Source organism: Lynx rufus, unplaced genomic scaffold (assembly GCF_022079265.1).
Source record: "Lynx rufus isolate CCGP_SWC_20201006 ecotype Redwood Valley unplaced genomic scaffold, mLynRuf1.p SCAF_2, whole genome shotgun sequence".
NCBI classification, from domain to species: Eukaryota; Metazoa; Chordata; class Mammalia; order Carnivora; family Felidae; genus Lynx; species Lynx rufus.
In genome coordinates this window covers 157365083-157391261 of record NW_025814834.1, presented here as the reverse complement: position 1 = coordinate 157391261, position 26179 = coordinate 157365083, and the positions used below count along the sequence as shown (strand labels likewise).

At 38.7% G+C, this 26179-nt stretch overlaps 1 protein-coding gene across 1 annotated transcript in view; it reads left to right on the top strand.

The window, feature by feature from the left end:
* The window catches only part of MIGA1 (mitoguardin 1), a 106537-nt gene that overhangs the window by 30722 nt on the left and 49636 nt on the right, over positions 1–26179 (top strand). The window contains exons 6-7 of the mRNA XM_047084581.1: positions 2097–2230; positions 3202–3325. Of these exons, the coding sequence (XP_046940537.1) occupies positions 2097–2230; positions 3202–3325 (258 nt within the window). The remainder of the gene's footprint in view (positions 1–2096; positions 2231–3201; positions 3326–26179) is intronic.

The window sequence follows — 26179 nt, the reverse complement described above, 5'->3', positions numbered from 1 at the left end:
CAAATGCTTTTCTGTGTTTGCTACTTTATTTCAGGCTGTATTTCTTTTGATGGAAGTGCATACTAATTACAAAAACAAAACAAAAAACTTTGATATAGCCCTGGCCAATGAACAGTAAAGGAGATAATGATTTGTAGAAGGACTGTGTACCTCTGAATATGTTCCCACATTCTAGAAGAGTTAGACTGTATCATCTCCTGGAGTATCACCATAGTTATTCCTGCCTATGGGGAAAGATGTAAGAGTAGTTCTTTTGCCATCTTTTCCAAAGGTCTCTTGAGAATTAAGCTATGCTTTTGGATTACTTTAAGTCTAATAAACCTACACTAACAGCTTCCGTTGGATTATTGGGAGTTAGAATTGTAGAGAAATAGAGCAAAACCAGAGAAGCTGCAGGGAGTCTCAGTATCATAGAATTAAGATTGGTAGAAGCCCTCTGGGTCATCTAATCACCCACCTATTATTTGAATTCCCTTTACTAGATTGATGACATTAAAAGAATGTATTAGTGAAATATGTTTGAATTCCTGTTACAAAACTGAAGATATGTGGTGGTTTGGGCCCTGTGCCGCAACGAGGTGAGACACAATTCTTCCTGGGAGGCAGCTTTTATCTTTGGACTATTCTGTGATTACATCACCCTTCCTTAATGTTTACCCAAAATAATCAGATGGCTGGAGAGTAGATGGAGTGAGAAAAGGTTGAAGGAACTAGAATTGTAAAGCTTGGAGAAAGGAGAGTAGATGGTGATATAATTAATTGTCTTTTAAGTGTATAGGTTTTTTAGAAAGAAGATCTACACAACATTGGTTCTTTGCTATGGAAAATTACATTACATAAGAAGGAAAGGCGTAAGTTGTATTTAAATAACACTTTTTTTGTTTAGGGTTGTAGGTTCTTCAGAGAACTTGAAGAAATGATTTTAGAGGAGAGGTATTCCTTAACTACTATATATGGAAAACATCTTGAGACTGACTTGCCCAGATTAAGCAGCTTTGTTTTATTTGTTTGTTTGTTTATTTATTTTTAATTTTTATTTTAAGTAGGCTCCATGCCCAATGTGGGGCTTGAACTCACATCCCTGAGATCAAGAGTTGCATGCTCTACTGACTGAGTCATCTAGGTGCCCCCAGATTAAGCAGCTTTTAAAGATCTTTTTCTTTTATATGTCTAGAAAAATTGAAGTTTTGAAATATTTTGGTTTTGTTTGAAGTACATAATTATTTTGGTAAGACTTTTTTTACTTGGAGAAAAAGAAGCGCATACCTTTTTTCCCACAAAAGCTGTGTATAGCTGAGGGGATATGAATTTCTACTTAGACTGTAACCCTTGTTTGGTTCTTGCAGTGGTCTTGTAGATTTTTAACTGACTCAGCAATACTGTATTTATCCAAATCGACACAGCAAAACTTTATTGTAGACTTAGTATGCTATTTCTTCTTAGTTTTATTCTCTCTTTCTGACAACCTCTTATAAACCTGATAGCTTAACAACTACTGTCTTCTATTTACCTACTTTTTAATTTAGGTGGATATTTTGAAGGATAGTTGTGTGAATGTAAAAATTAGTCATTGTTGGACTTTTGGTGAATGCATGATACTATTCTAGAAAAATCCCAAGCACTGTATATATTTGAGTTACTTTAAATAAAAGAAAACATATTGGTCATTTCTCTCTGAATTTTGGTTGGCTAGCACCATAGGCCTAGAATATATTGAGAAATTAAAATTCTGCTATGAAGGGGCTCCTGTGTGGCTCAGTCGATTAAGTGTCCAACTCTTGATCTCAGCTCAGGTCTTGATCTCAGAGTCATGAACTTGAGCCTTGCATTGGATTCCATGCTCAGCATGAAGCCTACTTAAAATAAAATAATTATGTACAATCAATTATATAAAATCAATTATATAAAATAAAATAGGATAAAATAAAATAAAATTCTGCTATGAAATCAGGTGAGCATAAGATTATTCTTTAGTGCCAAAATTACAGTCAGACTATGCCATTGTTGATAACCATATGAAAAAGATTTCAGCCCCAAATGATTTTATTTTGGCAATGATTTTTTTTGTTTACAATCATTCTGTTCTTAATTCATAGGTATGGAATTGTTTGAAGAGGCGCTACGTCGATGGGAGCAGGCTCTCACCTTTCGAAATAGACAGGCTGAAGATGAAGCCTGTAGTTCCATTAAATTGGGTGCAGGAGATGCCATTGCTGAAGAAAGTGTAGATGTAAGGGTGATTCTCCTGAGAGTGGCCTTTATAATATTGGAAGAATTGAACAATGTTTAATGTTGATTCATTTTACTTGCTTTTTGTGGCATTTGAATTTTTTTTTTATGTTTATTTATTTTTGAGACAGAGAAACAGAGCATGAGTGGAGGAGGGGCAGAGAGAGAGGGAGACACAGAATCTGAAACAGGCTCTAGGCTCTGAGCTGTCAGCACAGAGCCCAATGTGGGGCTCGAACCCATGAACTGCGAGTTCATGACCTGAGCTGAAGTTGGGCGCTTAACTAACTGAGCCACCCAGGTGCCTCTTTTTTGTGGCATTTAATACAATGGGTTTGTTTTCTCCCTTGGGACTAAGAGTGTATGTGTGGAGGGGTATGTCTTGTTGGGCTTTTTCTGTTCAGTTAGTTATTAAATCCCAAATTTGCAATTCATAATCAAGTTCCCTGATTTTCTAAGAATATATAGAATTACTATGACTTCTAAAGGGATTTTTTAAAGCCTCGTTTTAATTAAGTGCCATTATATTCATAAAGGTCGCACAGAATTAGAGCTGGACTGATATTTACCAATCATGTCAGCTAGTGAGTCTCAAATTTCAGCATGTATTAGAGTCATCTGAAAGGCTTATTAAAACAGACTTGAGTTTCTAATTCAGTGGCTGGGGTGGGGCCTGAGAATTTGCATTTCTAACAACTTCCTACATGATACTGATACTGCTGGTCAGAGATCTTACTTTGAGAACCCCTGGTCGAATCCCACTCCTTAAGTTTATAGGTAGAGAAGCTGAATGAATCCCTGAGAACTGGGGTGACTTGGCCAAAGACACAGCCAGAATCCAGTGCTGTCACCACCCAATGGACCTTCCTCATATCCCACGCTTTCTCTGTCTTTCATTTAAGAGTGGAAGGTATTGAGAATCTTAACATTAGAATCTAATATTTGCTGTGTGTACTTTTCTTTTCCTTGTAGGATATTATTAGTACTGAATTTATCCATAAACTTGAAGCTCTCCTGCAAAGAGCATATCGTCTCCAAGAGGAGTTCGAAGCTACCCTGGGGGCATCTGATTCTAATTCCCTTGTTAATGATATCGGTAAGATGGACATTTTATATGGTTTTTTAGGAAACGTGTGAATTTCTTCTTTAATATTCTTAGAATCATTGGGGCGCCTTGGTGGCTCAGTCGGTTGAGCGTCCGACTTCGGCCTGGGTCATGATCTCACGGTCCGTGGGTTTGGGCCCCGTGTCGGGCTCTGTGCTGACAGCTCAGAGCCCAGAGCCTGTTTCAGATTCTGTGTCTCCCTCTCTCTCTGACCCTCCCCTGTTCATGCTCCGTCTCTCTCTGTCTCAAAAATAAATAAACATTAAAATAAAATTAAAAAAAAATTCTTAGAATCATTTAAGTGTATTAATATGATATGGTTACATATTTTTTGGAAAATAGTCAACAGAAAATGTTCTATCATATTTCCTGGTTTTTCTTTCAGTTTTATTTTTCTAGTGAACTTAATGCCAATAAGATATAATTTCGAGTGTGTAGGTAGGATTGTGACTTTGTTTTAAAATTACATTCTTTTTTTTTTTTTTTAATGTTTATTTATTTTGAGAGAGAGAGCATGTGCTTGTGCATGCAAGCAGGGAAGGGGCAGTGAGGGACAGAGAGAATCCCAAGCAGGCTCCACACTCAGCACAAAGCCCCACATGGAGCTCAATCCCACAAACCGTGAAATCATGAGCAGAGCTAAAACCAAGAGTTGGATGCTAAACCAACACTCAGGCATCTGAGTGCCCCTAAAATTACATTCTAAGTGAAAGAATCCCAGTTCAAGTGTTGGAGAGAGGAAGAAAATAAACAGAAATATAAAAATGGGACAGAGACATGGCTCAAAAGCGTGCATGTAGCTCATGGCATACATTTAAAATATTTTAAGTAATTCTATTTATTGGACTCCATTTAAAAATCTTTTTTTAATGTTTATTTTTGAGGGGGGGGAGGGACAGAGAGAGAGAGGGAGACACAGAATCCGAATGAAGCAGGCTGCAGACTCTGAGCGGTCAGCATAGAGCCTGACGCAGGACTCAAACTCAAGAACCGTGAAATCATGACCTGAGCTGAAGTCAGACGTTTAACTGACTGAGCCACCCACATGCCCCATCTTGGACCCCATTTTAATTGCAAGCGAGATTTTGGTATCAGCAGTTGGGGCATGCATTAATATATGCAATTACCCTTGTTTCCTATTTTATTTTATTTATTATTTTTTAAAATTTATTTTTTAATGTGTATTTTTGAGAGAGAGAGAGAGAGCTTATTTTTGAGAGAGATTCTGTGTCTCCGAAGCAGGCTCCAGGCTCTGAGCTATCAGCCCGATGTGGAGCTTGAACTCATGAACTTTGAGATCATGACCTGAGCCAAAGTTGGACGCTCAACTGACTGAGCCACCCAGGCGCCCCCCCCTTGTTTCCTATTTTAAAGAGAAAAAAACTTGGAAAGACTTTTTGAGTGAAATCTTCAAAGGAAAGAATAATTAAAATTTCTTCCTTAAATTCTGTAAATGCTCCAAAGAATGAAGTAAGACAAGATTATATTGCATCTCTTTTTGGCAAAAATATATATTTTTTTTAATTTGAGGAGAATTGTTATATTCTTATAAGGAATAAAAATAGTTAAGGAGTAAGGTGCCTGGGTGGCTCAGTTGGTTAAGCGTCCAACTTCAGCTCAGGTCATGATCTCGCAGTTCATGAGTTTGAGCCCTGTGTCAGGTTTTGTGCTGCAGAGGCTGCAGCCTGCTTCCAATTCTGTGTCTCCCTCTCTCTCTGCCCCTCTCCCACTTGCACTCTGTCTCTTTTTCTCTCTCTCAAAAATAAGTAAACATTAAAAAAAATTTTTTTAATAAAAAAATAGTTAAGAAGTGTTAAGTTTTTCCACATTTTTTTCTGAACATAATGTACTAAAAGTGGCTGCATTTTGAAATACTTAGGTATCTATGTATTTTGAATTTAGGTAAAAGATTTTATTTGTATTAGAATTAAGAATTACTGTTCACGGGTACCTGGCTGGCTCAGTTGGAGGAGTCTGTGACTCTTGATCTTGAGGTCATGAGTTCGAGCTCCTTGTTAGGTGTAGAGATTACTAAAAAAAACCAAAAAAACTTAAAAAGAATTGCTCTGTATATGTCATAATGTTATACGAGGCCTCTTTGTATTAATTTTGTTCTTTGCTCTTTCATTCCATATTGTCACTAAAATTATTCATTAGACTTGAGTCTTTTTTAACAGTTGCTCTGCTCTTATCATGGGCATAGTGTTTTGACATGTGGAAGTTACAGGCCAGGAAAAAGTAGACGGTATTCATGTCAACAAATAGAATTTGCCAAAGCCTTCTTTTTATATTTGTTTCTTTCTATACAGTTCCTTTTGTAACTTACTAAAATGACATTGTAGAAAGAACAGAGAGAAGGAATTTTAAAAGAATTCAAGTGTAACAGCGGGAGTGGAACAACTAGAAAAGATCGGAGGGTGGTTATGTGGCAAGGATGACCATAGAGAAAAAGGAGTAGGAAAAAATTATAAATATAAGGAGAGGAGAGGAAAAGGGCCCCAAGGCTTAATGTCTTATTCTGGGAATGGAGGCTTTATCCTCACTGTTCTAATTATCTACCTGCATTTTCCTAGCTCATGGTAAGGATCATGTAGGTGTGTAGTTCTTGCACTTGTTACAATTTAATGTGCTTCTCAGATTTGGCATGCCTAAAGTTTCTTTTTCTACTGACCATGCTGGTTGGCAAAGTCCATCTCTGATTTCCTAGTTTATCAGGTTATAAAGATTTCTTAGCACTGGCCCAGAAGGTCTGCTTTGGATACACATTACTTCTAGATAAGAAGTTCCCTAGGCAAATCGCTTAATTTCTGGGACCTAACTTTAAGTTGTTTCTGAGTAAATTGTTATTAATTTGGAACCCTAAATGGGTAGGATTTCTAGAGGAGACCCATAATTAAATCATAAAAATTTTTTTTTTATTTTTTTAACATTTATTTATTTTTGAGACAGAGAGAGACAGAGCATGAACGGGAGAGGGTCAGAGAGAGAGGGAGACACAGAATCCGAAACAGGCTCCAGGCTCTGAGCGGTCAGCACAGAACTGGATGCAGGGCTTGAACTCACGGACCGCGAGATCATGACCTGAGCTGAAGTCGGACACTTAACCGACTGAGCCACCCAGGCGCCCCTAAATCATAAAATTTGATTAGCTTACGTTTGGAATAAGAAGTTCCCATCCTGGGCTGTCACAGGCTTCTAAGCTGACTGGCTTTTCCCTGCAGCCATGCAGTGCTTTGGCCTGTTATTGCACTGGAGATTCCAGTTGACATGATGCTGTATTATTATCTTCCTTCTTGGCAGTTTTTTAGATATTGTTCTATTATTGCTAATTTCTGTTTTTGAACTTCTGGATGGAAGAGCTCAGTCTTTGGTCAAGATTCTGGTAGGGGAGTAGCTCTGTTTTTTTTTTTTTTTTTAATTTTTTTTTTTTTTTCAACGTTTATTTATTTTTGGGACAGAGAGAGACAGAGCATGAACGGGGGAGGGGCAGAGAGAGGGAGACACAGAATCGGAAACAGGCTCCAGGCTCTGAGCCATCAGCCCAGAGCCCGACGCGGGGCTCGAACTCACGGACCGCGAGATCGTGACCTGGCTGAAGTCGGACGCTTAACCGACTGCGCCACCCAGGCGCCCCGGAGTAGCTCTGTTATATCTGTTCATTGATATTAATCAAAATTGCTTAGAAGTCAGTTAGCTCTCCTCATTTTCTAAATCCAAATTCATTTTGCACATTTAATTTATATTGGGAGGCAACTTACAGCTAGTAGTCATAAATAAAGAGGTTAATAGATGCCTTCAGAGGTTCAGTAGTGAATTTAAACCAAGTATTGATCTAGCGTCAGTGAATACTTCACTGTTCTGGAATTTGCTTTGTCTTATTTGATGAAATTAAAATTTTTTTCTCTTAAGAATTTGATAGATTTTCAAGGTTGGAAGATTTCTCAGTCGTCATTTAATTTATCTCCTTTCCCCTTTGTCCCCTGTACTTTATAACTAACACACACCATCGCTTGCAGGTTACCATGTGCCAAGCCCTTTGCTGAGCACTTACATAAGAGAAGCACTACACTGAGTGAAAGTTATCTTACTTAATCGTCACAAAAACTTTCATAAGATAAATATAGTTATCATCCTCATTTTTCAGATGGGGAAAGAGAGGGAAGGAGATACTGAGTAACTTCCCTAGAGTTGCATGGGAAAGCCAAGATTTGGAGCCAGGCAGGCTAACTTTAGAATTCATGTTCTGAACCACCATGCGAGATTGCCTCACCAATTTATAAGACAGATACCTTCCTTGAATAGGATGGTTGACTGTGAACTCTGTGAGCAGAGCGTGCCTACTGGCAAAGTTCACTCTGGGAAATGTAATCTTGGAGCAGGGAGCCTGGAACCCCACAGCTGCCAAAGTAAGGAAGCATTTCTTGTGATATTTATTTACTGTGGATCTTCCTTTCCTTAAAACATTTTTCCTTCTTCCAAATCTTTGTGGGGATCTGACGTTAACTCTTGTGTCTTTCTTTACTCCTCTCTCAGGCGCTTTTAGGCACTCTAGACAGATTCCACTCATTTTGTAGAAGGAAGTTATCAAGGTTTAATTCAAGAACAAAAGAAGAGAGCTACCCTTCTTACCTGATGGAAATAGTGCCAGATGAATTTAAAGTTTTATTTATTTATTTTTGTTAGTGATCTCTACACCTAACGTGAGTCTTGAACTCACAACTCTGCGCTGAAGAGTTGCCTGGTCTTCCAACTGAGCCAGCCAGGCACCCCAGTACCAGCGGGATTTAGTGTAGTGCTTTAATGATTACTGTAATGGATTACCCTTTGGCCTGTATCTGCATAATAAATGAAAGCAGACTCCAGATTCTCACTAACTGGATTCAAGTTGTGGCTTCACCATTGATTAGCTGTGTGATTATATAACTTGTCTAAATGTCAGCTCTCTTATCTGAAAAATGGGCATATAATACCTATTTTCAAAATAATTATGAGCATTAAATGAAATAATACAATAAAAGTGCTAGGTACAGGGTAACAGTGTTTATTGGCTCGGAATTTGGACCCTCTCTGGGACACTCAGCAAGGCTGTGGGGTTTTTGTTGTTGTTCTTATTCCACCTGCCCGATCCTGTATTTGCTAATTTCAAGGTAGTCATTAAAATTTCTTGTCCACCAATACCCTTTTCATGTTTTCCAGTGATGCTACAATTTTCCTCATTAAAAAAAAATTTTTTTTTTAAGTCACTTTCAATGGGCCTTTGGGAAAAAGGAGAAGTAAATGCCTATGCTCTACATCTTGAAGTAGAAATTCTGGACATTAGGGGCTCCTAGGTGCCTCAGTTGGTTGACTGTCCAACTTTGGCTCAGGTCATAATCTCATGGTTCGTGAGTTCAAGCCCTATATCTGGCTTGCTGCTGTCAGCACAGAGCCCAGTTCAGATCCTCTCTCCCCTCCTCGCTCTCTGCCCCTCCTCCACTCATGCTCTCTATCAAAAACAAATAAACATTAAAAAATTCTGGACATTATAATCACAGAGCCCAAGGACTACATTAGCTTTTCTAACACTGCTAGTGTTGAACTTACAGTTACTAAAACTTTTAAGTTTTTCTTTGTTATTGTTAGATTTATTATTGGTAAACCGTATCTTCCCTCATTTGTTCCTGTGCAGTTGTTTTTCTGGATACAAGTTTTAGATGTTGTATTTATTATTCTTACTAAATTGTCACTTCTGAATCATCATTCTGAATTGTTAACATAGTTTATTTTTTTTAATTTAATTTACTTTTTAATTTATATCCAAGTTAGTTAGCATATAGTACAACAATGATTTCAGGAGTAGATTCTTTAATGCCCCTTACTCATTTAGCTTATCACCGCTCCTACAACCCCTCCAGTAACCCTCTGTTCACCATATTTGTTTCTTATGTTCCCCTCCCTGTTTTTATATTATTTTTGCTTCCCTTATGTTCATCTGTTTTGTATCTTAAAGTTCCCATATGAATGAAGTCATATGATCTTTGTCTTTCTCTGACTAATTTCACTTAGTATAATACTCTCAAGTTCCATTCAAGTAGTTACAAATGGCAGGATTTCATTCTTTTTGATTGCCAAGTAATACTCCCTTTGTGTGTGTTTGTGTGTGTGTGTGTGTGTATACCGCATCTTCTTTATCCATTCATCCATCAGTGGACATTTGGGCTCTTTCCATACTTTGGCTATTGTTGATAGTGCTACTATAAACACTGGGATGCATGTGCCCCTTTTTTTTTTTTTTTTTTTTTTCAACGTTTATTTATTTTTGGGACAGAGAGAGACAGAGCATGAACGGGCGAGGGGCAGAGAGAGAGGGAGACACAGAATCGGAAACAGGCTCCAGGCTCTGAGCCATCAGCCCAGAGCCCGACGCGGGGCTCGAACTCACAGACCGCAAGATCGTGACCTGGCTGAAGTCGGACGCTTAACCGACTGCGCCACCCAGGCGCCCCGCATGTGCCCCTTTGAAATAGCATACCTGTATCCCTTGGATAAATACTTAGTAGTGCAATTGCTGGGTTGTAGGGTAGTTCTATCTTTAATTTTTTGAGGAAGCTCCATACTGTTTTCCAAAGTGGCTGCATCAGTTTGCATTCCCACCAGCAGTGCAAAAGAGATCCTCTTTCTCTGCATCCTCACCAACATCTGTTGTTGCCTGAGTTGTTAATGTTAGCCATTCTGACAGGTGTGAGCTGATATCTCATTGTGGTTTTGAGTTGCATTTCCCTGATGATGAGTGAGGTTGAGCATTTTTTTCATGTGTCGGTTGGCCATCTGGATGCCTTCTTTGGAGAAGTGTCTATTCCTGTCTTTTGCCCATTTCTTCACTGGGTTATTTGTTTTTTGGGTGTTGAGTTTGAGAAGTCTTTATAGGTTTTGGATACAAACCCTTTATCTGATATGTCGTTTGTAAATATCTTCTCCCATTCTGTCAGTCGCCTTTTAGTTTTGCTGATTGTTTCCTTTGCTGTGCAGAAGCTTTTTATTTTGATGAGGTCCCAATAGTTCATTTTGCTTTTGTTCCCCTTGCCTCCGGAGACATGTTGAGTAAGAAGTTGCTGCGGCAAAGGTCAAAGAGGTTTTTGCCTGCTTTCTCCTCTAGGATTTTGATGGCTTCCTGTCTTATATTTAGGCCTTTCATCCATTTTGAGTTTATTTTTGTGATGGTGTAAGAAAGTGGTCCAGGTTCATTCTTCTGCATGTCGCTGTCCAGTTTTCCCAGAACCACTTGCTGAAGAGACTGTCTTTATTCCATTGGATATTCTTTCCTGCTTTGTCAAGGATTAGTTGGCCATACGTTTGTGGGTCCATTCCTAGGTTCTCTATTCTGTTCCATTGATCTGAGTGTCTGTTTTCGTGCCTTCATAGTTTAGATTTTGATTTGGTATTCCTTTCAGCTGTCAGTCTCCAGTGTTGTCAGTTTGGTCTAGTTGGTCACTGGTGCTCTTGTTGAAAGCATTAACAAATAATATTTCAAGGAAAGCTTAGAACACTCAGAACACTTCTGACACCAGATGCGTTGTTTTCAATATCAAGCAATTCTCCAATTCTCTGTAGATACCAACTAGATGTCCTACAGTCTAATTCAGTTCTGACACTAACTTCCCAGTTTACACAGACCCCACAGATGAAGGGCTCTGCCTCACAAGACTGCCTTCCACTCACATGCCAGTCACAATTCCACGTTTCCCATATCTCTGGAATCAGGAGTTCCCACAATTCCCTCCTTAAGCTTGACAGTTTGTTAGAACAGCTCACAGAACTTAGGGAGACACTTTACTATCATCAGTTTATTATAAAAGGTATAACTCAGGAACAATCAAATGAAAGAGATACATAGGGGAAGATATGAGGAATAGGCATAGAGCTTTTTTGCCCTCTCCAGGTGCACAAGCCTCCACACCTCGATGTGTTCACTAACTTGGCAGCTCTCTGGACCCTAGTTTAGTCTCCATTTTGTAGGCACAGTTGATTAGATCATCAGCCATTGGTGACTAATGTGATCCTCACCTCTTCTCCCCTCAGGGATCTGGTTTGGAGCTGAAAGTTCCAATCTTTTACTTATATGGTTGGTTCCCTTGCAACCATCCCCCACCTCCAAGAGTCATTCATTAGCATAAATTCTGGTATGGTTGAAAGGAACTTATTATGGATAACAAAGACACTTCTCTCACCTCCATCACTTGGGAAATCCTAAGAGTTTTCGGAGCTCTATGCCTGGAATTTGGACTACATATATACTATTTTGTCAATATCATATCTTAAAGTGGACAAAGACAGAGTCAGAGATCTGGGACAGATACTTCCAAGTTGTCTTAGGTCACTTAAGACACTTGGTAGTTCAACCAGCTATAGGTTCAACTGATTCTTCATTCTCATTTTTTTCATGTTGATCACTAAAAGATTATAGAATACTTTGTTATATATCATGCCAAAATGAATGTGTACTTATATACTTAACCGATAGTTTAGGAAAATGTAAAAAAAATTTTTTTAAAAGAGGCTGATATCAATTCATATTTTTTGAGAAATATTGCAGATACTGAGCTATTTTGTAGGTGAATATTTGCTATCAAGTATTTATGATTTTTTTTTTTTTAACGTTTATTTATTTTTGAGACAGAGAGAGACAGAGCATGAATGGGGGAGGGTCAGAGAGAGGGAGACACAGAATCTGAAACAGGCTCCGGGCTCTGAGCTGTCAGCACAGGGGCCCGACGCGGGGCTCAAACTCACGGACCGCGAGATCGTGACCTGAGCCGAAGTCGGCCGCTCAACCGACTGAGCCACCCAGGAGCCCCTGATTGGTTTTATACTCACTTGCAAATCTTCTTCATTTTAGAAGTCACACGTGTCAGGTTTTTATTAACTATAGTAGAACCTCAGCAAAACTTACTTCACTAATTTGGAGTTCAAAACATAAACAGGGACTCTGCTTAATTTTACATAGGTACTATCTATAGTAGTCTGCCAGGTTAATGTTGTGGACACAAGATTATGAGGAGGACGGTTTAAATCCTCCTCAGCATGATTCTTTCAGTATGTTTAAAATAGTCTTAGCATTTTTCCTTTAGGTAATTTTGTGTTTATTGAAAGCAGATTAAATCTGTTCTCTTTTTTAAAAATAGCAGATCCAAAAACCTTTCGAGTTGTTGGTATTATGAGTTATTTGGTTACTTTACATAGGTGAGGTTGGTAACAGTTTAATAAATGTATAGTATGATTCTTTAAAAAAATTTTTTTTGACATTTATTTATTTTTGAGAGAGAGACGGAGACACAGCATAAGTTGGGGAGGGGCGGAGAGAAAGGGAGACACAGAATCTGAAGCAGGCTCCAGGCTCTGAGCTGTCAGCATGGAACCTAATGCGGGGCTTGAACCCACAAACCGGGAGAGCCTGACCTGAGTTGAAGTTGGACGCTTAACCACCTGAGCCTTCCAGGCACCCCATGTAGAGCATGATTCTAATACTGGATTATGGTAATGGCTGTACAAGTCTATAACTCATTTACTAAAACTCATTGAATTGTACATTTAAAAGGAGGAAATTTTATGGTATGTAAATTATACTTCAGTAAAGCTGTTAAAAATACAGTATGGTTCTTGTTAAGCTAATTTTAAGTAAGTTTTCATGAGTTTGAATTAGTTTGAATTAGCAAAATATCACTTTATACTAAAAATTTCAAATAATGCAAATCCCAAAAACTTAAAAAAAATTAATCATGAATCACTTAGTTACAAAGCTGTGGGCCTGGTGAATTTTAAACTGTTTGCTCTAGGTGGTGCCACCTCAGCTGGTAACTAGAAATATTGAGTGTCATTTGTACATGTTCTGTGAACCATCCTATGAACCACACTATGAAAACTTCTGCAAGTGGTTTTAGTAATTCTGATGTTATTTTTACTGCTATTGTTAAATTTAGTCGTTTTTATATTTTGTAATATTGTCACCCAAGTGTTTATTAAATTTTAGAAATACTGAAACTGATGATATTCTTGCTGTTAATTTAGTACTGAGCATGCTGGAAATTTGGCACTAATGCTGAAAAAAATAAAAGCAGAATTAATAGCAAAAGCACTTTTTTAAAAAAAATTAAAAACTTCTGACAACCTGTCTGACATCACAACCACTAATGTACTTCTAAGCCAAGCTGTCATTTGTGTCATAATAGGAAATACTTTTGATATTTGGGAGGAAATAGTGATGCAAAAATTTTTCTTACAAATACTGCAAATGTTTTAAAAGCATTTTTTTTCTTTAAAGTTTATTTGAGAGAGAGAGAGAGAGAGAGAGAGAGAGAGCGCGAGCATGAGTGAGGAAGGGGCAGAAAGAGAGGGAAAGAGAAAATCCCAGGCAGGCTCCACACTCAGTACAGAGACTGATGCAGGGCTCAATCCCGTGAGTGAGAATCATGACCTAAACCGAAATCAGGAGTTGGTTGCCACTGACTGAGTCACCCAGGCACCCTAAAAGCACTCTTAAAAACTGTTTTAATTGTAATCATTTACTGTGCTTTAAACCTATGCTTGAAAAAAGAAATACAGCACAGTAGTTGTCTACTTCAACCCCTTTTATATTTGGATTAGGAAAATAACTTTGGATTAGGCAAGGTTTTAAGGCATGAATTCCTTGCATAAAATGTAATCACTCCTTATTCTCTAATTCATCTTTTCCTGTGTTCTGTACTGGTATTTCCTTAACCATTCTGAATTGGTAAATCATTATTGGATGTACAGTTGACCTTGAACAACACAGCTTCATTTATACACAGATATTTTTCAATAAGTACAGCACTGTGCTATAAATGTATATTATTTTCCTTACGATTTTTTAAATAACATTTTATTTTCTCTAGCTTTATTGTAAAAATGCAGTATATAATACATATGACATACAAAACATGTGTTAATCAACTGTTCATATTATCTGTAAGGTTTCTGGTCCACAGTGTGTTATTAGTAGTTAAGTTTTGGGGGAGTCAAAAGTTATATGCAGATTTTTTTTACTGTGTTGGGGGGTTAGCACCCCTAACCTTTACATTGTTTAAGGGTCAACTCTATTTCTATATGTGCTCTTACACATCAAAAGTGTATTTAGGGCTTAAACAATAGTTATTTGTTCAGTTATTCCTACTATAAAATGAAGATTTGAGGGGAGCCTGGGTGGCTCAGTCAGTTAAGCGTCTGACTTTGGCTCAGGTCATGATCTCTTGGTTCATGAGTTCAAGCCCCACGTCAGGCTCTGTGCTGACAACTGGATCCTGGAGCCTGCTTCAGATTCTGTGTCTCCTCCTGTCTCTGCTCCTCTCATGCTCTGTCTCTGCCTCTTGATAATAAATAAACGTTAAAAAATAAAAAATAAAATAAAATGAAGATTTGAATTCTCTAATAATAAAAAAATGTTTTCCTTCTTTCTTATTGAGGCTCTTCAGTCTCAATAAATGCAAGGTATTGAAATCACTAGAGGGCAGCATATTATATCTACATAGTAAAAGCCAATGACTCATAAATGCCATTCTGTGCTGCTCCTCACACTGGAAGTTAAATTTAGGTCACCACATTTTTTTCTGGCATGTTTTGTATACACCTGCTACTGTAACTCAGAGTAAGAGCATGAAGATGATGCACAGACCTGAAATAACATTAGTGTAAATTTCCATTAGTATACAAGTTCTAGCCAACAGCATCTGTAAATGTTATGCTTATATACAATTTTTTTAGAGAATTGTGAAATTATAATTTAGTTATTGTAATTTTTGAAGGTTCAACCAAAAAACGCCAATGTGATTTCAATTTTAGACAGTATAGTTTAATGGTTAAGAGCATAGTCTTCGGAGTTAAGCAGACGTGGGTTCAGATCCTGGCTCTAGCACTCTTACGTAAGCAAGCCTTGACCTTTCTTAGACCAGCTTCTTCATCTGTAAGATGAAAGTCTACATTAGGATCAACTTCAAAGAATTGTGAGGATTAAGTGAGATCACATGTATCATTGTATTTATTTTTTCTTCCTTTTCAAGTCTTATTTAAATTCCAGCTAACATACAGTGTAATACTAGTTTCAGGTGTAGAATTTAGTGATTCATCACTTACATTGTAATACCCAGTGCTCATCACAACAAGTGCCCTCCTTAACCCATCACCCATTTAACGTCCCATTGTCCACCTCTCCTCCAGTAACCCTCAGTTTGTTCTCTATAGTTAAGAGCCTGTTTTCTGGTTTGCCTCTCTTAACACGTTAATGATAACATGTATTATCATTTTAGCATAGGCACATGGTAAATGCTTGTTATCTGTTCATATTCTAGTTATAGTCTAGCATTTTTATGAGACCAAAGATTATATTAAAGTTGCATGGTTACAGGTAAATTGGTGTCACATGTTCCTAACTTGTTTTACAATGATATTGTTCAGTCATATTCTCCAGGCAACGTTCATTGTTTTGGGGAATTAATTTGGTTTTTCTCATGTTATAGTGGTAACTTAAATTTGCATTTTCTGAAACAAGGTATTTATCATGTTTAAAATTATTTATTTGAGAAAGTAAAGAAGATACTCTTTATAAATATACTTTGTCTCTGTGTTAGAAAAGAAAATGCCATCCTGAAGGACAAATACTTTGCAAAACTATTTATTCTAGATATAGCTAAGATTACTAGGTTTCTTTGATTCCTGATCTTGACATATGGATAGGAGAAAAACAAAAAGTGGTAATGGATATTCTTTTTGCTAGCATATACAATTATTTAGCAAATTCTCTTGATTCTGACTCTATAACATAGCTCTCATTCATTCTCTTTTCTGTGCACCCTCATTAAATTTTGCTTGGATTTGGGGGTACCTGGGTGGCTCAGTCAGTTAAGCGTCCGACTTTGGCTCAGGTTATGATCTCACCGTTCGTGGGTTAGAGCCCTGCATCGGGCTCTGTGCTGACTGCTCAGAGCCTGGAGCCTGCTTCAGGTTGAGTCTCCCTCTCTCTGCCCCTCCCTCACTCACATTCTCTCTCTCTCAAATAAATAAACATTAAAATAATTGTTTTGCTTGGATTTTTAAAAAAAATTTTTTTTAACGTTTATTTATTTTTGAGACAGAGACAGAGCATGAACAGGGGAGGGGCAGAGAGAGAGGGAGACACAGAATCCGAAACAGGCTTCAGGCTCTGAGCTGTCATCACAGAGCCCAATACAGGGCTCAAACTCACGGACCACGAGACATGACCTGAGCCAAAGTCGGACACTTAACCGACTGAGCCACCCAGGCGCCCCATGTTTTGCTTGGATTTAATATTCTCCTAATTGGGTTCCTTCCTCCAGTCTCTCTCCCCACTTTGGTACATATACACCTTGTTTCTAGTTATCTTCTTGGTGCAAAACTTCCATCTTGTCACTCGCAGGTTCTCAGCTTTCTGACCTGTTTATCTTACTTTCTCCCATATATTCTAGCCAAAGTGAACAAAGTCTCTTCCAGAACTGAAATTCTTCTCTAAGATTTTAGTTGTATAATCAACTCCAGGTTTTTAGTAAATTTTTGTTTTTCTTTTTGCATTCTTTTTCTGATACTGTTCCTTTGCATGGTTCAACATGCTCTGAAGCATTTTTTCTGCCTCTAGAACACAGCTTTGTTCAAAACTACTTCCTCTGCGTATTTTTCTCTGCTTTTCCAACCAGGGGAAACCCCTCATACCTTTCTCTGTTCCATGATAATAGCATATGTTGTTCTTAGTGGTACCATGTAAAGACTTATCAGTCTCTCTGATTTCTGAATAAATTGAGAACACAAAAAGAACCTGATGTTGATTATACAATAGTATTAACTTTATTTAGAACTTTTATTGCTAATGTCTGGATTGGATAATGTGGTGAGACTTCCTGCACTGTCCTCACTTCACCTCAAAAAATTGTCTGGAGGGTGCCTGGGTGGCTCAGTCGGTTGAGTGTCCAACTTCAGCTCAGGTCATGATCTCATGGTTCATGAGTTTGAGCTCTACATCAGTCTCTCTGCTGTCAGCATGGAGCCCGCTTTGGATCCTCTGTCCCCCTCTCACTTTGCCCCTCTCCGCTTGCACACTTTCTCTCAAAATTAAATAAAACCTTAAAAGAAACTCTCTGGAGAAGAGCTGTGAATGCAAAGAAAATGCCTAGCACACTTAGCCAGTTGCATAAGGATTTGCCTGCCTTATAATCCCTGCCAACTCTGTCCACTTCAGGAGAGTGAGATCCAGCAGCAAAGTGATGGGTTTGCAGACCTACACCTTTCTCTAGAAGACTTGAGAAAGAGGGGCGCCTGGGTGGCGCAGTCGGTTAAGCGTCCGACTTCAGCCAGGTCACGATCTCGCGGTCCGGGAGTTCGAGCCCCGCGTCGGGCTCTGGACTGATGGCTCAGAGCCTGGAGCCTGTTTCCCTCTGTGTCTCCCTCTCTCTCTGCCCCTCCCCCGTTCATGTTCTGTCTCTCTCTGTCCCAAAAATAAATAAACGTTGAAAAAAAAAATTTAAAAAAAGAAGACTTGAGAAAGAACTAACATGACTGCACACCAAGAGCCATGCAGTGAACAATGACTTTATCTCATTTTCTTCTGTTTAATAGCACTCAGGTTCTCAGCATTAGCTAGGTTACTCTTCCCATCAGAAAGAAATAAAGAGGTGAAAGGAGCAACGTAAAGTGTAAAACCAGTATAGCTTCTTCCTGGAGAATGGAGTGGGAGTCCCATATGAAATATGAAGTTGTGGGAGGTTTAATGGTTTTCTTTGTGGAATTGGTTACTTCTGACAGTAAATTATAATTATTTATGTATGTATCCAGTCTCTGATTTTAGACCATAACCTCCTTGTGGGCAGATGGAGTATTTAATTCTGTTCTTTTCAATGCTGATACTGTGGCTTCACTGTAGTATAGTCAGTGGTCTAAGGGTCTTAACAAAATGTTCATCAGAATCCCTTCTGTAGCTTTTCAACAACATGGATTGGCCTGGGCCCAATAAATTGGCCTAAGCAAGGCCCATTCCTAGGCCTTGCTCCACATCTGCTGAATTTGAAACTTTGGGGTTAGGATTGTGAAATACATTCATATTTCATAGTTCAGTAGATGATTCTCATGTGCATTTCTGTTTAAGAGGTCTTCATTAATTAATTTTACCACATTTATCAATCTTCCCATTACAATTTGCACTTTTTGTGTATTGTTTAGAAGATACAAAGATAATTGTTTTGTATTTTCTTTGGCAAGTTTTAAAGTTTTGATTTAAAAAACATTTTTAATATACAGTGTTATATTAGTTTCAGGCATACAATATAGTGATTCAGCAATTCTGTACATGATTCATTGTTCATTATGATAAGTGTACTGTTAATCCCCTTCACCTATTTCACCTATTCTCCCTCCCCCCTTCCCTCTGGTAACCATTAGTTTGTTTTCTGTAGCTAAGAGTGTGTTTTTTGGTTTGTCTCTTTTCTTTGTATCTTTCTTAAATTCCACACATGAGTGAAATCGTATGTATTTGTCTGTCTGACTTATCTAGCATTATAGTCTCTAGATCTATCCATGTTGTTGCAAATAGCAAGATTTCATTTTTTATGGTTCACTAATATTCCATTGTATATAAACTACCTCTTCTTTATCGATTCCTCTATCAGTAGACAGTTGGGCTGCTTCCATAATTTGGCTATTGTAAATAATATTGCACTAAATATAGGGGTGCATATATCTTTTCGAATTAGTGTTTTCATATTCTTTGGGTAAATACCTATTGGTGGAATTACTGGATCATATGGTAATTCTATTTTTAATTTTTTGAGGAACTTCCACACTGTTTTCCACAGTGGCAACACCAGTTTGCATTTCCACCAACAGAGCACAAGGGATCCTTTTTCTCCACATCCTTGCCAACATGTGTCGCTTCTTCTGTTTTTTATTTTAGTCATTCTGACAGGTGAGAGGTGATATCTCATTGTGGCTTTGATTTTCATTTCCCTGATGATGAATGATGTTGAGCATCTTTTCATGTGTCTGTTGTCCATCTGGCTGTCTTCTTTGGAGAAATGTTTGTTCACATCTTCTGCCCATCTTTAATTGGATTGTGTTTTTTGGTGTTGAGTTGTATAAGTTCCTTCTGTATTATGGATACTAACCCTTTATCATATATGGTATTTGCAAATATCTTATACCACTCAATAGGTTGTTTTAGTTTTTTGGTTTTGTTGATTGTTTTTTTTGTTTGTTTGTTTGTTTTGCTTTTTGCTGTGCACAAGTTTTTCATTTTGATGTAGTCCCAATAGTTTATTTTTGCTTTTGTTTCCCTTGCCTCATGAGGCATATCTAGAACAGTGTTGCTATGGCCAATGTCACAGAATTTATTGCCTGTGCTCTCTTCTAGGATTTTTATGGTTTCAGGCTTCACATTTAAGTGCTTAATCCATTTGAGTTTATTTTTGTGAATGGTGTAAGAAGGTGGTCTGGTTTCATTCTTTTGCATATAGCTGTCCAGTTTTCTGAACACCATTTGTTAAAGAAACTGTCTTTTTCTCATTGGATATTTTTTCCTGCTTTGTCAAATATTAATTGGCCATGTAATTGTGCATTTACTATTGGGTTTTCTCTTCTGTTTTTGTTGATCTATGTGTCTATTTTTGTGCCAGCACCATACTCTTGATTAGGATAGCTTTGTAGCAAAGTTTGAAATTGGAGATTGTTACCTCCAGTTTTGTTCTTCTTTTTTCAAGATTGCTTTGGATATTTGGGGTCTTTTGTGGTTCCATACAAATTTTAGGATTGTTTGTTCTAGCCTGTGAAAAATGTTGGTATTTTGATAGGGATTGCATTAAATCTGTAGATTGCTTTGGGTAGTGTGGACATTGTTAACAATATTTGTTCTTCCAGTCTATGAGCATGGAATATCTGCATGTGTCTTTAGGTGTGAAATGAGTCTCTTGTAGGCAGCATATAGATGGGTCTTACTTTTTTTATCTATTGTCATACTACATCTCTTGATTGGAGCATTTAGTCCATTTACATGCAAAGTAATTATTGATAGGTACGTACTTACTGCCATTTTGTTACTTGTTTTATGGTTGTTTTTGCAGGTCTTCTCTGTTCCTTTCTCTCTTACTCTTTTCTCTCATGGTTTTCTGGTTTTATTTAGTGATACACTAGGATTCTTTTCTCTTTTTTTTTTTTGCATATATTTTACTGGCTTTTGATTTGTGGTTACTGTGTGCATGTGGTTACATGCATATAGCAGTCTGTATTAGGTTGATAATCACTTTTGTTTGAACACATTTTTTACTCCTGTCCCCCAAAATTCTAGATATGTGGTGTCATACTTTACATCCTTTTATTTTGTGAATCTCTTGACTGATTTTTATAGATATACCTAATTTTACTGCTTTTGTGATTTCTACTTTTCTTACTCCTGCTCATGGTCTTTTATTTCCACTCAAGAAGCCCCCTTTAACATTTCTTGTAGGTCTGGTTTAGTGGTCATGGATTCCCTTAACTTTTGTTTTTTCTGGGAAATTCTTTATCTCTCCTATTATGAATGATAGCCTTTCTGCATAGAGTATTCTTGGCTACAGATTTTTTCATTCATCATTTTGAATATAAAACATGGCAGTCCCTCCTGCAAAGTTTTTTTTTTTAATTTTTTTTTTTTTTAATTTTTTTTTTCAACGTTTATTTATTTTTGGGACAGAGAGAGACAGAGCATGAACGGGGGAGGGGCAGAGAGAGGGAGACACAGAATTGGAAATAGGCTCCAGGCTCTGAGCCATCAGCCCAGAGCCCGACGCGGGGCTCGAACTCCCGGACCGCGAGATCGTGACCTGGCTGAAGTCGGACGCTTAACCGACTGCGCCACCCAGGCGCCCCTAATTTTTTCTTTTTAATTTATATCCAAATTAGTTAGCATATAGTGAAACAATGATTTCAGGAGTAGATTCCTTAGTGCCCCTTACCCATTTAGCCCATCCGCCCACACATAACCCATCCAGTAACCCTCAGTTTGTTCTCCATATTTATGAGTCTCTTATGTTTTGTCCCCCTCCCTGTTTTTGTATTCTTTTTGCTTCCCTACCCTTATGTTCATCTGTTTTGTCTCTTAAAGTCCTCATATGAGTGAAGTCATGTTATTTGTCTTTCTCTAATTTCACTTAGCATAATACCCTCCAGTTCCATCCACATAGTTGCAAATGGCAAGATTTCATTCTTTTTGATTGCCGAGTAATACTCCATTGTGTGTGTGTGTGTGTGTGTGTGTGTGTGTGTGTGTGTATACACACACCACATCTTCTTTATCCATTCATCCATCGATGGACATTTGGGCTCTTTCCATACTTTGGCTATTGTTGATAGTGCTGCTATAAACATTGGGGTGCATGTGTCCCTTCGAAATAGCACACTTGTATCCCTTGGATAAATACCTAGTAGTGCAATTGCTGGGTTGTAGAGTAGTTCTATTTTTAGTTTTTTTGAGAAACCTCTACACTGTTTTCAAGTGGCTGCACCAGTTTGCATTCCCACCAATGACGCAAAAGAGATCCTCTTCCCTCGCATCCTCGCCAGCATCTGTTGTTGCCTGAGTTGTTAACGTTAGCCATTCTGACAGGTGTGGTTTTGATTTGTATTTCCCTGATGATGAGTGAGGTTGAGCATTTTTTTTCATGTGTCAGCCATCTGGATGTCTTCTTTGGAGAAGTGTCTATTTCTGTCTTTTGCCCATTTCTTCACTGGGTTATTTGTTTTTTGGGTGTTGAGTTTGAGAAGTTCTTTATAGATTTTGGATACAAACCCTTTATCTGATATGTCGTTTGTAAATATCTTCTCCCATTCTGTCAGTTGCCTTTTAGTTTTGCTGATTGTTTCCTTTGCTGTGCAGAAGCTTTTTATTTTGATGAGGTCCCAATAGTTCATTTTTGCTTTTGTTTCCCTTGCCTCTGGAGACGTGTTGAGTAAGAAGTTGCTGCGGCCAAGGTCAAAGAGGTTGTTGCCTGCTTTCTCCTCAAGGATTTTGATGGCTTCCTGTCTTACATTTAGGTCTTTCATCCATTTTGAGCTTATTTTTGTATGTGGTGTAAGAAAGTGGTCCAGGTTCATTCTTCTGCATGTCACTGTCCAGTTTTCCCAGCACCACTTGCTGAAGAGACTGTCTTTATTCCATTGGATATTCTTTCCTGCTTTGTCAAAGATTAGTTCGCCATACATTTGTGGGTCCATTTCTGGGTTCTCTATTCTGTTCCATTGATCTGAGTGTCTGTTCTTGTGCCAGTACCATACTGTCTTGATGATTACAACTTTGTAGTATAGCTTGAAGTCCGGGATTGTGATGCCTCTTGCTTTGGTTTTCTTTTTCAAGATTGCTTTGGCTATTCGGGGTCTTTTCTGGTTCCATACAAATTTTAGGATTATTTGTTCTAGCTCTGTGAAGAATGTTGGTGGTATTTTGATAGGGATTGCATTGAATATGTAGATTGCTTTGGATAGTATTGACTCCTCCTGCAAAGTTTTTGATGAATAATTAGCTGCTAGCTGTATGGAGTTGCTTTGTATAACTTTTATTTTCTCTTGCTACTTTATTTTTATTTATTTTTATTTTTTAAAAATGTTTATTTATATATTTTTGAGAGAGACAGAGACAGAGACAGAGCACGAGCAGGGGAGGAGCAGAGAAAGAGGGAGACACAGAATCCGAAACAGGCTCCCGGCTCCGAGCTGTCAGCACAGAGCCCGACGCAGGGCTCGAAGTCACAAACCGCGAGATCATGACCTGAGCTGAAGCCGGATGCTCAACCGACTGAGCCACCCAGGCGCCCCTATCTTGCTACTTTAAAAATTCTCTCTTTATCTCCACCTTTTGCCATTTTAATTACCATGTGTCTTGGTGTGGGCCTCTGCCTCTTGGATCTGGATGTCTGCTTCCTTCTCCAGATTCCAGAAGTTTTCAGCTATTATTTCTTCAGATAAATTTTCTCTCCCCTTTTTTGCTCTCTTCTCCTTCTGGGATCCTTATAATGCAGATATTATTACATTTGATGATGTCTCTTAGTTCCCTTAGTTTACTTTCATTTTTTATTGTTCTTTTCTCTCTTTTGTTCAGTTTGATGGTTTTCCATTCTTCTATCTTCCAGGTTGCTGATCCATTCTTCTGCTTCCTGTAGTCTATTCTTTATTCCATTTAGTGTATTTTAAAAAAATTTTTTTATGTTTTTATTTTTGAGAGAGAAACAGAGTGCAAGTGGGGGAGGGGCAAAGAGACAGGGAGACAGAATCTGAAGCAGGCTCCAGGCTCTGAGCTGTCAGCGCAGAGCCTGATGCGGGGCTTGAACCCACGGACTGTGAGATCATGACCTGAGCCAAAGTTAGATGCGCAATCAACTGAGCTCCCCAGGAGCCCCCCATGTAGTATATTTTTAATTTCAGTTATTGAGTTCTTCATCTTTGGTTTTTTTTTAATGTTTTCTTTTTCTTTGTTTAGGGTCTCAATGAGGTCCTCCACTCTTTCTCAAGTCCAATGAATATCTTTATGACCATTACTTTAAATTCTCTATCAAGTGTATTACTTATCTCTGTTTCATTTAACTCATTTGCTGTGACTTTGTCCTTTTTTTTCATTTGGGACATATTCCTCTGTCTCCTCATTTTGTCTAACTCTCTGTGTCTGTCTCTATGTGTTAAGAAAGTCAGCTTTGTTTCCTACTGTTAAAAGTAGTGGCTTCATGAAGATGCCCTGTAATGCCCTGCAGTGCAATGTCTCCTGTTCACCAGAGCCTGGTGCTTCAGTGGTGTCTCTTATGTGTGTTTCATGTACCCTGCTATTGTGCCTAGGCCACTTTTGTCTTCAGTCCAGTTGTCTGAAGTGACTCTCTTTACCTGTCATAGGCAGGGCTTGGTTCCTGTGTTGCTAGTGGGCCAGTCTGTGGCCACTTTGCGCTTGAGTTGGGTCAGACCAGGCTTTTGCCAGAGATGCAGTAGCACCAAATTGCAGGGTGCTTTCCCTGTGTTGTGTGCTGAAAAGCTTTTGTTGTTAGGTGGGACCTGCAGTCAGACCCTGTGTCTGTCCCCAGCTGGGATAGCAGTTAGACTGGTGTGTGTTGTTATCTTGTCCTCTTCCAAGGCAGGAGTGTGCTGGCCCCTTTCTGGGCTGCTTGCACACTGGCAGGCTTTTGGCACCACTTCGGATAGACTCTGGCCAAGGGCCATTATAGGGGGTAGGTCCGCAGGAGAATGCAGGGGTGGGGATGGGGTGTTAGCAAGGTTTGTGCAGGTCTGCTTGGGAGGGAACCTGGAGGTGCAGAGAAAACTGTTCGGGCTAGCAGCACTGGAGGGGTGGATCTGCAGATGAGTGTTGGCCGGGTCACACTGTTAGCAAGCTAGGTAGAGCTTGTTCAGGCTGTGTTAGGCACAGCATCCTTGTATCTAGGCTGTGGGGCAGGGGAGGGAAATGATACCTGCCAACTCTTTATTCTTGGAGAAGTCTCCCAAAGATTCCTGCCTCTCAAGCACATGCCCTCAAATTAGTAAAAAACAAAACAAAACAAAACAAAAAAACCACCTGTACACTCCAGGTGTTTTTCACATTGCTGTGGCTCCCCCCCCCCCCACATTGCTGCTTCTATGCTGTATCTCATCAGGACTATTTTTTGTGGACTCTGTAAGAGTGGAGACTCAGTTTCCTATGCTCCAGTTCCAGGTGTGGAGCCCCACTGATTGTAAGAACTCATGAAGTTAGGTCCCTCTGGTTTTCAAAGTCAAACATGTTGGAGATTCATCTTTCCAGTGCCTGAGGTACCTGGGGTGGGGGTCTGCTCCTCTCCCCTATTTGCACCTGCTGTGTCCCTCCCACATACAATTTTTGGGTCTGTTTGGCTCCTGACCATGTCTCTGCCCTACTCCTGTCTTTGGAGTGGCCTTTCTCTACATTTAGCTATGGAGAGTCTGTTCTGCTAGTGTGTGGTCATTTTCTGGGTTACTTACATTGATGTGGGTGTTATCTAGGTGTATTTGTGGGAGGAAGTGAGCCTAGGATCTATTCTATAGTCTTCTCCAGAAGTTCTCTGAAGCTTTGCTTTTTATATTTAGGTGTTTAATCTGCTAGGAGCTGATTTTTAAAAAAATATTTATTTTTGATAGAGGGAGAGAAAGAGAGAGCTAGAGCACATGACTGGGAGAGGGGCAGAGAGAGGGGAACAGAGGATCAGAAGAGGGCTCTGCTGGCAGCAGAGAGCCCAATGCAGGGCTTGAACTCACAAACCCTGAGATTATTACCAGAGCTGAAGTCAGAGGCTCAATTGACAGAGTCATCCAGGTACCCCAATTTAAATCTATGTTATTACTTTTTTTTTTTTTTAACATTTGGATAACTAGTTGCCTCAGCACCATTCAATGAATAATATATCCTTTTCTCACTGTTTTTTAAAAATTTTATTATTTTTTAATTTACATCCAAGTTAGTTAGTATATAGTGCAATAATGATTTCAGGAGTAGATTCCAGTGATTCATCCCCTATGTATAACACCCAGTGCTCATCCCAAGTGTCTTCCTTAATGCCCCTTACCTATTTAGCCCATCCCCCCACCCACAGCCCCTTCAGCAACCCTCAGTTTGTTCTCTGTATTTGAGTCTCTTATGTTTTGTCCTCCTCCTTGTTTTTATATTCTTTTTGCTTCCTTTCCCTTATGTTCATCTCTTTTGTATCTTAAATTCCTCATATGAGTGAAGTCATATGATATTTGTCTTTCTCTGACTTATTTCGTTTAGCATAATACCTTCTAGTTCCATTCTCGTTGTTGCAAATGGCAAGATTTCATGCTTTTTGATTGCCGAGTAAT